General features: G+C 42.6%; 1 protein-coding gene across 3 annotated transcripts in view; it reads right to left on the reverse strand.

Moving 5' to 3' along the window:
• arhgap1 (Rho GTPase activating protein 1) overlaps nucleotides 1-13,420 on the reverse strand; it is a 101,843-nt gene that overhangs the window by 9,266 nt on the left and 79,157 nt on the right. For all 3 annotated transcript variants that reach the window (XM_072518850.1, XM_072518849.1, XM_072518851.1), the window contains 3 exons: nucleotides 12,919-12,995; nucleotides 11,745-11,822; nucleotides 8,098-8,226 (listed from right to left, as the gene is read on the reverse strand). In XM_072518850.1, the coding sequence (XP_072374951.1) occupies nucleotides 8,098-8,226; nucleotides 11,745-11,822; nucleotides 12,919-12,995 (284 nt within the window). The remainder of the gene's footprint in view (nucleotides 1-8,097; nucleotides 8,227-11,744; nucleotides 11,823-12,918; nucleotides 12,996-13,420) is intronic.

Genomic DNA, 13,420 nt, shown 5'->3' on the forward strand with positions numbered 1-13,420 from the left:
AAGGGCTGGAAGCATTGTTAGAGCTGGACGAAATCGCAGAATGCATTAATTCCATGCAGTCAGGGAAAACGCCAGGAACACATGGGTTTCTGGTAGACTTTTACAAACAATTTGCAGCAGCACTGGCTCCGCACTTGCGGGAGATGTTCAACGACTCACACAGACCCATCTCTATATTAAATACTGATACAAATGTCCTCGCAAAAGTATTGGCGAGGTGCCTGGAGAGCTGCCTGCCTGAAGTGATCGCGGAAGATCAGACTGGGTTTAAGGGCAGACAGCTAACAATGAATATCAGACGCCTGCTGAATGTTATAATGACCCCATCATTATATGGCCCGTTCTCTGTCGCACTGGCAATCGAGCCACTTAGATCGTCAGAGTGGTAGACGGGCATTCGGAGTAGGGTGTCATGTGAGAGTGCCTTTAAGAAATGGATATTTACACAATGTACCTTTAAGAAATGCAGTGATGTCAGAGTGTGGGTGGAGCTGATTTTTATCTCAGCCATTTTGCAGTTTTTAGTTTCAGTTCGAAAAGAGCTTGGGAGTGTCTGTGTTTGCAGTGAGCTGGATCTGCTGTGATCTCTGCCATGAAAGACTATCTCTGGATCATTTGGGTGATTTAAACTCATAATAGTAATGCTTTAACCTGATGTGTTTCTGTTTAAAGGTGTTAAGTCTCTTGGATGTTGAAAGGAATAACTAAAGGATTATTTAGTGTTGTGTTATTTTCGGGGTTATCTTTGAAGTAAGGGGTGTTAAGTGATCCAATGTTTATTTAAAAGGTTAAGTTGAGTTCATGGAATAAACATGGTTTTGTGTTTTAAAAAACATTTGTCCATAATTGCCGTATCACACCTGGAGAGTACGCCGTGTGCTTCCCACACCACAATCTATTAAAAGTTGTGGGTCGGTTGAACTCCATGATACATTTTGGGGTTCTGAAAACGCCTCTCCCATAAGAATTGGGGGCTTGAGGGGGATAAAAGTCTATATTGGATTGGCTTTTGTGAACTTAAAGACAGTGAAGGTGTGTTGCTTTTCCGGTGTGGTATTTTAGTTTAAGTGTGGTGTGGACAATGGCTCTTTCTGAGGCTCAGAAGTTTTTGGGGGTGGAGACTGTCACATGCAGTACCTTACAGACAGAGACTAAAAGCAGACTGTTGGGTCTGGCAGAAACATTGCAATTAACATTGCCTGACAAAATGCGAAAAGATGAGGTAATTATGGCGGTGGTTAAGCATTTAAAGTTGCCTGAGATAGAGTTTGACTCATTGGGAATGGCAAACATTCAGTTGCAAATTAAACAAATGGAACATGAGAAAGAATTAAAGTGGCATGAATACGAGAGAGAGAGAGAGAGAGGAAAAAGAGAGAGAGAGAGAGGAAAAAGAAAAGGAGAGAGAAGAAAGGAGGAAAGAAAGAATAGCCCTAGCAGAACAAAAAGAAAAAGAAAGGGAGATACAGATCAAGGAAAAAGATAAAGAGAGGGCGTTTGAACTTCAGAAAATGGCCATGAAACATGACAGTCAGTTACAATTGGCAGACATAAAGGGAAACGTACAGTTGGATGATAGTGATGAGGATAGTGAGAAAGAGCGTCATAGTCGAAGGCTTGGTGGGAATCTATTTAAATATGTGCAAGCATTGCCAAGGTTTGACGAGAAGGAAGTGGAAGCCTTTTTCATTTCATTTGAGAAGGTAGAAAAACAAATAAAATGGCCACAGGACATGTGGGTATTACGGATTCAAACAAAGCTGGTAGGTAGAGCTAGTGAAGTGATTGCATCACTATCGGAGTAGGTATCTGGAAAGTATGAGGAGGTAAAGAAATCCATCTTAAGTGCATATGAGCTAGTGCCTGGAGCTTACAGACAAAGGTTTAGAAATTTAAGGAAAGAATTTGGTCAAACATACATGGAGTTTGAAAGGCTCAAACAGAGTAATTTTGATAGGTGGATAAGGGCTTTGAAAATAGACCAAACGTATGAAGCTCTCAGAGAAATTATACTTTTGGAGGAGTTTAAAAATTCAATTCCTGATGTAGTGAGAACTCATGTGGAAGAACAGAGGGTTAAAACTGCGAGATCAGCAGTAGAAATGGCAGATGATTATGGATTAGTTCATAAATCAAAGATTGGTTTCCGACATCAGTTTCAGCCGGTGAGGGATAGAAACTGGGGACATGAGAAATACTCAAGTGGTAAAGGTAAAGGTGATCTGATGGGAGACAATAAAGAGAATGTACCTCAGATTAAAAAAGAAATCCAGGAGGGTGGAAAAGAGATGAAAAGTTTCAAATGTTTTCACTGTAATAAACTAGGTCATGTAAAGTCACAGTGTTGGTGGTTGAAGAAAAGCACTGGGAAGGCTGATGTGGTAAAACAGGATAAGACAGTGGGATTTGTTAGAGTGGTCAAGGGAAGCGAAGGAGGTGCAAACGATTGTACAGCCTGTTCAAGAAGTAATTGTTAAGAAGGTGCCAGATGTCTTTAAAGAATTTACTTGTGTGGGTAAAGTTTACTCATGTGTCTCTGGAGGAGCAGGTAAAGAAGTCACAATTTTAAGAGATACAGGGGCCAGTCAATCTTTAATGGTAAGAGATGAGGAATTATGTAGTTTGGGAAGAATGTTGCCTGAAAAGGTGGTGATATGTGGAATTCAGGGTGAGAGGAGTAGCGTTCCATTATATAAGGTAAGGTTGGAAAGTCCAGTGAAGAGTGGTGAAGTGGTAGTAGGAGTAATAGAGAAACTATCTTGTCCAGGAATACAGTTTATCTTGGGTAATGATATAGCTGGATCGCAGGTGGGAGTGATGCCTACTGTGGTTGATAAGCCAGTGGAAAGTCAGACAACTGAAGGGTTAAAGGACAAATATCCTGGGAGTTTTCCGGACTGTGTCGTAACCCGGTCACAAAGTCACAGGTTAAGATAAGAGGAGAAATGAAAGAGTGAAGATGAAGTTGAAGTGCAATTATCAGAAACGATTTTTGATCAGATGGTTGAAAAAGAACAGGAACGGTGGAGGATGAGGCGGATATTTTTAGTTCAGGAAAATTGGCGGAGTTACAACAGAAAGGTGTAGAAATAAAACGGATATATCAGAAAGCATATACGGAAGAGGAATTTGAGAGTGTACCAGAGTTATTACCGTAAAAGTGATGCCTTGATGAGAAAATGGAGACCTGTACATATGCAGGCGGATGAAAAGTGGGCAGAAGTTCATCAAGTAGTATTGCCGGTAAGGTATAGGAAGGAGGTGTTGCGAGTTGCACATGAGGTACCAGTGGGAGGTCATTTGGGAATAAGGAAAACTCAAGCTAAAATCCAGAAACATTTTTATTGGCCTGGACTACATAAAGATGTAGTTAAATTTTGTCAATTGTGTCACACATGTCAAGTGATAGGGAAACCTCAAGCAGTGATAAAACCAGTGCCCTTAATACCCATTCCAGCATTTGAGGAACCCTTTACAAGGGTCCTAATCGATGGTGCAGGGCCTCTTCCTAAAACAAAAAGTGGGAATCAATATCTTTTGACTATAATGGATGTGTCTACTAGGTTTCCAGAGGCCACTCCAGTACATAATATTACAACTAAAATGATTGTGGAGGAGTTACTTAAATTCTTTACTTGATGTGGACTACCCACAGAAATTCAATTGGATCAACGATCGAATTTTACTTCAAAGTTATTCAAAGACGTTATGGATAGCTTAGAAATAAAACAATTTAAATCAACTGTGTACCATCCAGAATCGCAGGGAGCATTAGAAAGGTGGCATCAGACATTAAAGACAATGTTGAGGGCGTATTGTCAAGATTATCCAGAGGATTGTGATAAAGGAATTCCATTCGTATTGTTTGCAATTAGGGATGCATCTAATGAGTCTACCAACTTTAGTCCTTTTGAACGAATTTTTTGTCATGAGGTAAGAGGACCACTTAAATTGATTAAGGAAAAATTGGTGGGTGAGAAATCGGAAATTACACTATTGGATTAAGTGTCAAATTTAGGGAACGATTAAATAGAACAGGTGAATTGGCTAGACAACATTTGAAAGTTGCACAAAATGTGATGAAATGGGTAGCGGACAAGAAATCCAAAGTTCGTAGTTTTGTCAGTGGGGATAAAGTTTTAGTGTTGTTACCAGTGGCAGGTGAGCCTTTAAAAGCTAGGTTTTGTGGACCGTATCAGATTGAAAGGAAATTAAGTGAGGTGAATTATGTGGTAAAAACACCAGATAGAAGGAAGACTCACCGAGTGTGTCATGTGAATATGCTTAAAAGGTACTTTGAAAGGGAAGGATTGAAAAAGGAGGTTTTAATGATTCTAACTCAAAGTGACGAACCAAATCCAGATGACTGTGAATTTGACATACCTCAAATTAAATTGGAAAATGAGAATGTTCTTAAAAACATTTCTTAGTGGATGGTGCAAAAGTGAAAAATGAAACCCTCTTGAAGTTGATGGGTTTTTTTTTTCTTGGGGGGGGGGGGGGGGGGGGGGGGGGGGGGGGGGGGTGGGTGTCATGTGAGAGTGCCTTTAAGAAATGGATGTTTACACAATATACCTTTAAGAAATGCAGTGAAGTCAGAGAGTGGGTGGAGCTGGGCTTTAGCTCAGCCATTTTGCAGTTTTTAGTTTCAGTTCAAAAAGAGCTTGGGTGTGTCTGTGTTTGCAGTGAGCTGGATCTGCTGTGATCTCTGCCATGAAAGACTATCTCTGGATCATTTGGGTGATTTAAACTCATAAAAGTAATGCTTTAACCTGATGTGTTTCTGTTTAACGGTGTTAAGTCTCTTGGATGTTGAAAGGAATAACTGAAGGATTATTTAGTGTTGTATTATTTTCGGGGTTATCTTTGAAGTACGGGGTGTTAAGTGATCCAATGTTTATTTAAAAGGTTAAGTTGAGTTCATGGAATAAACATTGTTTTTTGTTTAAAAACCCATGTGCCCATAATTGTAATATCACACCTGGGGAACAAGCCGTCTGCTCGGAAAAGCAACAAATACATTAAAAGGGGGAGGTTGGTTGAACGCCATGATACATTTTGGGGTTCTGAAAACGCCTCTCCCATAACAGGGGGCAGAGACCACGGAGTTTCATCAGCATAGGAAAGATAACAGGACTCCTTAGGGAGTTTGGTGCCTTCTCAGGTTTACAAACTCAACCTGGAAAAGAGCAAAATCTTCCCAGTGAACCCTGGAGAGGGAGGAGCGGAGCTGGGAGAAATGCCATTTAAAGTGACCCAAACCAAATTCAGGTCCCTGGTAAAGAAAGTGGCCCACGCCTGGACGAGGCTCCACAAATGGAACCTCTCCAGCCTGATGGAGGAGGTGAAGAGGGACCTGCAAAGATGGGACTCACTCTCCATCTTTTGCTGGCAGGAAGGGTACGGATGGTCAAAATGAACGTGCTGCCTAGGTTCAGCTTCATACTCAGATCACTTTCTATCTTCATTCCCAAATCCTTCTTCACTAGGGTCAACATGCTAATCATGGTCTTTATCTAAGGGGGGGCATTATACAAGTCCTTAGGATACACAAGACCATCTTTCAATGAGAGCGACACATGGGTGGCCTGGCCCTACCAAACTTCCTATTCTACCACTGGGCGGCAAATACAGAAAGGGTGAGGGGGTGGCTGAGGGAACTAGAGGCGGACTGGATCCGAATGGAGAAAGCCTCCTGCACGGGCATGTCTCTACAAGGGTTGGCCACTGCACCACTGCTATTCCCCCCCCCCCCCCACACACACATACTCCAGGAGCCCGGTGGTAGTGGCCACCCTAAAGACCTAGAACCAGTTCAGGCACCACTTCAAGCTTGATATATATCTATGAGGTCCCCCCATCTGCAACAACGAAAGATTCACACCGACGAAGATAGACACCATCTTTAGGACGTGGAAAGAGGACAGAGGGACTCTGAGAGTAGAGGACATGTACATCGACGGTAGACTGGCGACCCTGGGGAACTCTCAGAGAAACTCCAACTCCCGAAAGGGGATGAGCTCAGATACCTATAACTGTGCGGCTTTCTCCACAAGGAGACAAAAACGTCCCCCCAGAGAGCCGGACATGCACTTTTAGACACAATGGCGGGGCTGGACTGATTAGGGAATAACAAATGTGACTGCCCGACGACGCATAGAAAATGTCAGGATCTCACTAGACAAGATTAGATGGAGATGGGGGGACGTGCTGGGCATGGGGGGACGTGCTGGGCATGGGGGGGACGGGGACGTGCTGGGCATGGGGATAGGGGAGGACTCTGGATCGAGGTGCTGCACAGGATCAACGCCACCGTCTCTTGTGCCAGCCTAAGCCTGATGCAGCTTAAGGTGGTGCACAGGCCGCACCTTACTTTTTAAAAATATTTTATTGAAAATTTTTGGTCAACCAACACAGTACATTGTGCATCCTTTACACAATATTATAACAACACAAATAACAATGACCTATTTTATAAACAAAAAATGAATAAATAATAGATAACAAAAATGAAAACTAGCCCTAATTGGCAACTGCCTTGTCACAAGTAACACTCTCCAAAAATATAATTTAACAGTCCAATATATAATTATCTGTAGCAACGACCTATACATATTATACAGTATATATTAACAACCCTGAGAGTCCTTCTGGTTCCTCCCCCCCCCCCCCCCCCCCCCCCCCCGATCCTGGGCTGCTGCTGCTGCCTTCTTTGTTCCATTCCGTCTATCTTTCTGAGGCCGCACCTTACTAAGACACGGCTGAGCAGGTCCTTCCCGGAATTGGAGGATAAGTACGAGCGGTGTCAGGGCGGCCAAGCCAACCACACGGTAGCACAAGTGGCTAGCACTGTGGCATCTCAGCTCCAGAGTCCCAGGTTCGATTCCCGGCTGGGTCACTGTCTGTGCGGAGTCTGCACGTTCTCCCTGTGTCTGCATGGGTTTCCTCCGGGTGCTCCGGTTTCCTTCCATAGTCTAAAGACGTGCAGGCTAGGTGGATTGGCCATGATAAATTGCACTTAGTGTCCAAAAAGGTTGGGAGGGGTTATTGCGCTATGGGGATAGGGTGGAAGCGAGGGCTTAAGTGGGTCGGTGCAGAGTCGATGGGCCAAATGGCCTCTTTCAGCACTGTATGTTCTATGTTCACACCCACATGTTCTGACCCTGCCCCAGACTCGTTCTGGACGCCCTGGCTTTCACCTTACTGATTGCCAGGCAGAGACCTCTGCTAGGTTGTAAGTTGGCAGCGCCTCGGAGTGACTCTCAGATCTGTCAGTTGCTGAGACTAGAGAAGATAAAATTCTCGATCAGAGGGTCTGAGGAGAGATTCCACGATACATGGAAGAAGTCCACAAATCAATTTGAGCACGTGTTCGCAACCAGCAACTAACAGGGGAGGCGGAGAGCAGATTGGAAGGGGGGGGTAGAAAGGAGAGGCGAGGGAAGGCGCGGGATGGGGGAGCACCACTGGGATGAAGGGGAGCTTGCATACAGCAGATGAGAGACGAGGAGGAAGGCCATTTGCTGACGAGGGCACAGACCCTTCTCACACATGGAAAACCAAGGAGGTGGACCATCCTAATCTCCCTTGAAAACTCAATGGGAGAACAAGACTCTTTCTGTCTGCCTTTCTCCCCCCCCCCCCCCCCCCCCCCCGTTACTCAATGTTAAAAAATCCCAATAATTCTCCCCCCCCCCCCCCCAAGTACATTCAAAATAAAAAGTGAAACCACCCCAAACAATACTAGTCATTTACCTACGTGCATTATATAAAATAGTGACCTTTGATTGTTTGATAACTCAGTAAAATTATTGCTTCCTGGAGACTTTGTGTAGTCAGTGCCACTCAGCTGCTCAATAACATCTGAACCTATCTACAAGGTGCAATGTTTGATTATCTTAAACTTAGCAGTTTTAAGTGAAGAGCAATTTTTCAGAGTCAAATCTAACTAAACTATTCAATGTAATTCTTTCTAAATGTCAATTTTTCAAAGGAAAGCTTACTAAATCGAGACAATAAAAGAAATATTCCAGAAAATTCAAAGTAGGAACAAGATATAACACAATGCAAGAGGTTGGCTCTCAATGTAAAACTTACTTCCAAATGAGATCACTTGATTATACAGGCTGTAGGTCAGCAGAGGCTCAGGCAATTCACGAAGAAAGGTCTTGAACATTACAGCTGCCAGGTGAACATCATTGTAGGCTTTAAAATCCACAGGAACACCTGTGCAACATTAGAAAAGTATTTCAAACAAACACATCTCTAGTTAAATAACAAGTGATAAATGGCAGACACTCAGAACTATAATCCTTAATATGGTGCAAATGCATAGAGCACATGTGTAGGCTGCGACACTGTGGCCCATATTTCATATACTAAACTTATAATTCACACTCTGCATTCTGTGCAAATTTGCTGTCAGCAAGTATTTAACCAGGACATTTCCCAGTCTATGTGTTAGATTGATTCAAATAAAGCCACATGAGCTATAGCATTTAAAATCCATTTGCAACCAGAACACTAGATAACTTGGCTGTTTTTGATGAATTCCATTACTTGTGCAATGAGATGACCATGGATATCATCACTGCCCCTTCACTGCTGTTTGCAGTCTCACCTTATGTTGCTGCCCACACGAAAAATGTTTACTTGAATGTTAAAGCAACTAAATTTTATATAATTAAGTGCACTTCTGTTTGACGGCTTTTGGGTCACAATTTTACTTGGTTCCTCCACTTTGCAAATTCAATGTAGACTGGAATCACAAATTATTGTAATTATTGAGTGCACACAGAAAGGGGAAAATCTAACTTCTACTTTCATTTAAAAATCTTTCTAAATAGTTGCTGTATCAGAAAATGTGACAAAAACTCAGTAAGCTACAGTCAGGAGGATGCCCAAGTCTCGTCTCAACCTTGTTCCATAGTCATGGCACAAATCACTGCATTAAACCATAGGTGTGCCTGTACAGCAATACTTACAACAGAGTTAGAGCCACTTGCAGCTCCTTTGTATCACTTGTGACCCTGGATAGATTACTTCTATCCGACATGGTAGCACAGTGGTCGCACTGCTGCCTCACAGTCCAGGGACAAAGGTCCAAATCACGCTTTGGCTGTGTGGAGTTTGCATGTTCTCCCTGTGTGTGTAGATTTCCTCTGGGTATTCCGGTTTCCTCCCACACTCCAAAAGGGGTGCAGGTCAGATAGATTGGCCATGCTTAATTGCCCCTTAGTGTCCACGGTTAGGTGGGATTACGGGGATAGGGTGGGGGCGTGGGCCTGGGAGGGGTGCTCTGTTAGAGGTTCAGTGCAGTCTCGATGGGCAAAATGGCCTCCTTCTGCACTCTAGATATTCTATGATACGAGACTAGTCTGGGGTGGACTAGGGCTTCCATTCACAACCTGTCCAGTCTGAACCAAGATTTAGGATTTTCCTCTCTTATTTGCCAAGAGAAGGCAAGGAGCAGACAAATAGATAGGAACAGTTCTGTTAACAGAATTACATGTCTTATTTTCCTGTTCCATTGTCTCTTCACTCCTTGGTAGAAGGATAAATGTGGAGGCAAAAGTGAGAGTACGACACATTCATGAAAATGCTGCATATTATGAAGTGCAAATACATAGAAAGTCTTTAAAATTGGGAGTTTTAGTTAGAACAGTAGTAAAGGATGATTTGATAGAAATGTTAAAAACAATGATAGGTTGAGAGAGTAATTGAAGAATCTAGAAAAAAAACATTGATACAAGATTTGTAAGAAATCTTAAATGCAAGAGAAATCTTATTACAGTGAGAGTTGCCACAGTGCAGAATCCACTATTGAAGTTAGTGATTGCAGCAGACTACAGCATCATTCAGGGTTAGGTCTAATAGGTGGTTGAAGGTATAGAGGATAAAGGAGAGAGAGAAAGGAAAACAGGTATCAGGGAATGAGCGTACAAGCACAATAGCAGCAATTTTGCGCCAAGGACACGGGTTCAATCCCGGGTCACTTTTTCGGTGTTGAATTTGCATATTCTCCCCGTGTCTGCGTGGGTCTCACCCCCACAACCCAAAGATGTGACGGGTGGGTGGATTGGCCGCTCTAAATTACCCCGTAATTGGAAAAATATAATTGGATACTCTAAATTTCTTACAAAAACAATAGCAGCAATTTCTATTTAAGTGGTACCTTTAATGTAATACTTCCACAAGAGCATTAAGAAATATAATTAGACACTGAGCCACATAAGGTCATATTAGGCCAGGTGTCCAAAAATGTGGCCAAAGGGCTGTCTTTAAGAAATGTCTTACAGGAGGAAAGAGTCAGTCTTAAAAGAGGAGAGAATCATAGAGATTTAAGAAGGAATTTTAGAGTTTAGAGCATAGGTAGCTGAAAGCGTTTTCCGATGGTGGAGCGATTAAAGTCAGGGTTGCTCAAAAGGTCAGAATTAGATGAGTCGAGTGACACGGAGGCACAGTGGTTAGTGTTATGTTCTCTATTCTGCTTTACCTGGATGGCTCTGATGTGTGGTGTTGAATAAAGAACAGAAAGCTTTGTTAATGAACAAACATATAAATTACACTACTGATTCGTTCACATTCCTAAAGTAGAAGGTTATTGTATAAAACTATGCTATCTCTAACTTATAGAACTCTCAAGTATACAACTGCTCTCGATGCCTGACCATTTTATCCAGCTCTCTCCTAACTCTAAACTCCTAATCATCTAATCCCAGAATCCCCAAAGTCACATGATATATATGACTGTTCTGTTGTTCCATCTAGTGGTAAGAAGCATTATAATTAACTTGTTAACTCTTTACATCCCAGTCAATATACACATCATGACAGTTAGCGCTGCTGCCTACAGCGCGGAGGACCCGGGTTCAATCCTGGCCCCCGGTCACTGTCCGTGTGGAGTTTGCACATTCTCTCCGTCTCTGCGTGGGTCTCACCCCCACAACCTAAAGATGTGTAGAATAGGGGTGAATTTGCCACGCTAAATTGTTCCTTAATTGAAAAAAATTGTTTAAAAAAGAATTAGATAAGTGAAGATATCAGGGAGGGTTATGTGGCTGGATGAGATTAGAGAGATAAAGAAGGGCAAACCCTTGGAGAGATTTGAAAAGAAAAAAGAATGGCAATCTGAAAATTAAGGCACTGCTTCACTGGGGGCCAAAGTTGATCAGCAAGCATGCGGGTGATAGGGGAATGGAACTTGCTCTGCAAAAGGAGACCATTTTCCATGACCTCACATTTCTGAAGTTACGGAGATGGAAATCGGCAGTATCACTGATGGTGTGGGTATTTTGTTGACAGCATATCTCGGGGGTCAACTCTGGCACCAAGTTTCCAAACAGTCTGATGTAATCTCAGCCAGCTACCAGGAAGAGGGATGGAGCTGGTAGGTAGGAAATGGATTTTGCAGTGGAGACAAAAGACAATGGCTTCAATCTTCAAATATTTAATGTGCAGTGAAGAGCAGCTGACTGAGCCAATGGCCTGATTCTGTAGATTACTGCAGTAAGCATTATTGCAAGACACTGCTAAAATGGAATTGGGACTTAACACATTATCATAACACTGGCTTATAGAAAGTCAACTAGTCCTCTCTGAGGTGAAAGCAGATCAGCTTGCTAAGTTTTTTCCCTGTGAAAATGTTCAACATGTTGCGATACATAGGCCAAAAGGCCACACCTGCAATTTTAACTTAAAATACACAAGTACATGCAATGTGATTTGTACAGCAGCCCACTCACCATTATTGTATTTTTGCAGTACTTCCTTTACCAAGTACATATTAGCGGACCTGCGGAATATCCCTTCCTTGTTCAGACCTGAGGAAGGGCAGACAGCATGTTATCAAATAGAACAGACACAGCAAACATTTTAACTCTTTCAGCACTGGCAACGAGATGGGAAAGTAACAGTCCCACCAGTAAAGTAGCATAGATTATATATGGAAAAGGAAAACGAAGAATAAAAATACTGAATTGGAGGAGGGGCAAATTTCAATGCAATGAAACTGGCCCACGTAAATTGGAACCAAGGATTGGCGGGCAAAACTGTAAATAGTCAAAGAATGGGCTGCCTTTAAAGAGATGGTTAGGGTACAGTTGAGGTACATTTCCACAAGGGAGAAAAGCCAGTGCTCCTTGGATGGCACAGGGCTAAATCACTGGCTTTGAAAGCAGACCAAGGCAGGCCAGCAGCACGGTTCAATTCCCATAACAGCCTTCCCAAACAGGCGCTGGAATGTGGCGACTAGGGGCTTTTCATTTGAAAAACTTCATTTGAAGTCTACTTGTGACAATAAGCGATTTTCATTTCATTTCATTTCATGGTGAAACGGAGAGTAAGATGAAACAGATAAAAAAGGATGTATGTCACATGTTAGGTTAATACAAATGAAAATCAGGGTGAATATAGAAAGTTCAGAAGGCTGTGAAAAAGAAAATAAGAGAGGCAAAGAGTGAGTATGAAAAGATACTGGCAACTAACAAAGGGAATCCGAAACTTCTCTAATTCAAGAAAATTGCTCCAATATCCTCCTTTGCCATGAACTGCTGGGTGCCGAGATCAGAAACGAGGTTCCATCCACTGATTTGGAGTGTCATACAGATCAGAAAGGCGCCAGCTCGATCTGATTGTATTGAGTTTGTTGCCCTCAACTAATCCAAATTGCTGGCAATGTATGTTTGTGGGCATTAGGGGAGGAACAGGTCAGGCTCGGTTGCAATAACCCACTGTTCATGGTCAAATAACCAGTTGCCACTTACCACTATGGCTCATACATGATTCAAGGCAACTTTGTTCAGCAATGGAAGGCTCCCAGCAACTATAGGAGTCGATGCCTTCAATAACCAGGGAAAAATAGAAAATGTGCATCATGGACACCAATAGTTCCTTCTGGTTTAAGTATACATCGCTCACCATTTCTCTTGATGTAAATGGCTGTCTGTTCCATTACTAGTGGGATGACCTTGTGATCAGGGTCCTTTTCTCGGAGTCTGGAATAAACAAAAGGTTTAAATCAAAAGTTATGTAAACTAGACTCAGTCACAATGGAGGTATTGTACATCCCACTGTTTCTCTGCTGTCATACACAGTTACAAGAAAGAGGTGACTATGTAGTTGACAAAGATGCAGGTTGAAATACATTGCCTTACCCACAGAGAAATCTAAATGTTCCATCTAAACACACGTGGCACAGATACAGCAACTCTGCTCATGGCCTCTTCAAACCACGTTCAGGCAATTCTGAGAAAGAATGCAGGCTGGTTTAGCACAGGGCTAAATCGCAGGCTTTTAAAGCAGACCAAGGCATGCCAGCAGCACGGTTCAATTCCGGTACCAGCCTCCCCGAACAGGCGCTGGAAAATAGCGACTAGGGGCTTTTCGCAGTAACTTCATTTGAAGCCAACTTGTGGCAATA

Source organism: Scyliorhinus torazame, chromosome 10 (genome assembly GCF_047496885.1).
Source record: "Scyliorhinus torazame isolate Kashiwa2021f chromosome 10, sScyTor2.1, whole genome shotgun sequence".
In the NCBI taxonomy this organism is placed as follows: Eukaryota; Metazoa; Chordata; class Chondrichthyes; order Carcharhiniformes; family Scyliorhinidae; genus Scyliorhinus; species Scyliorhinus torazame.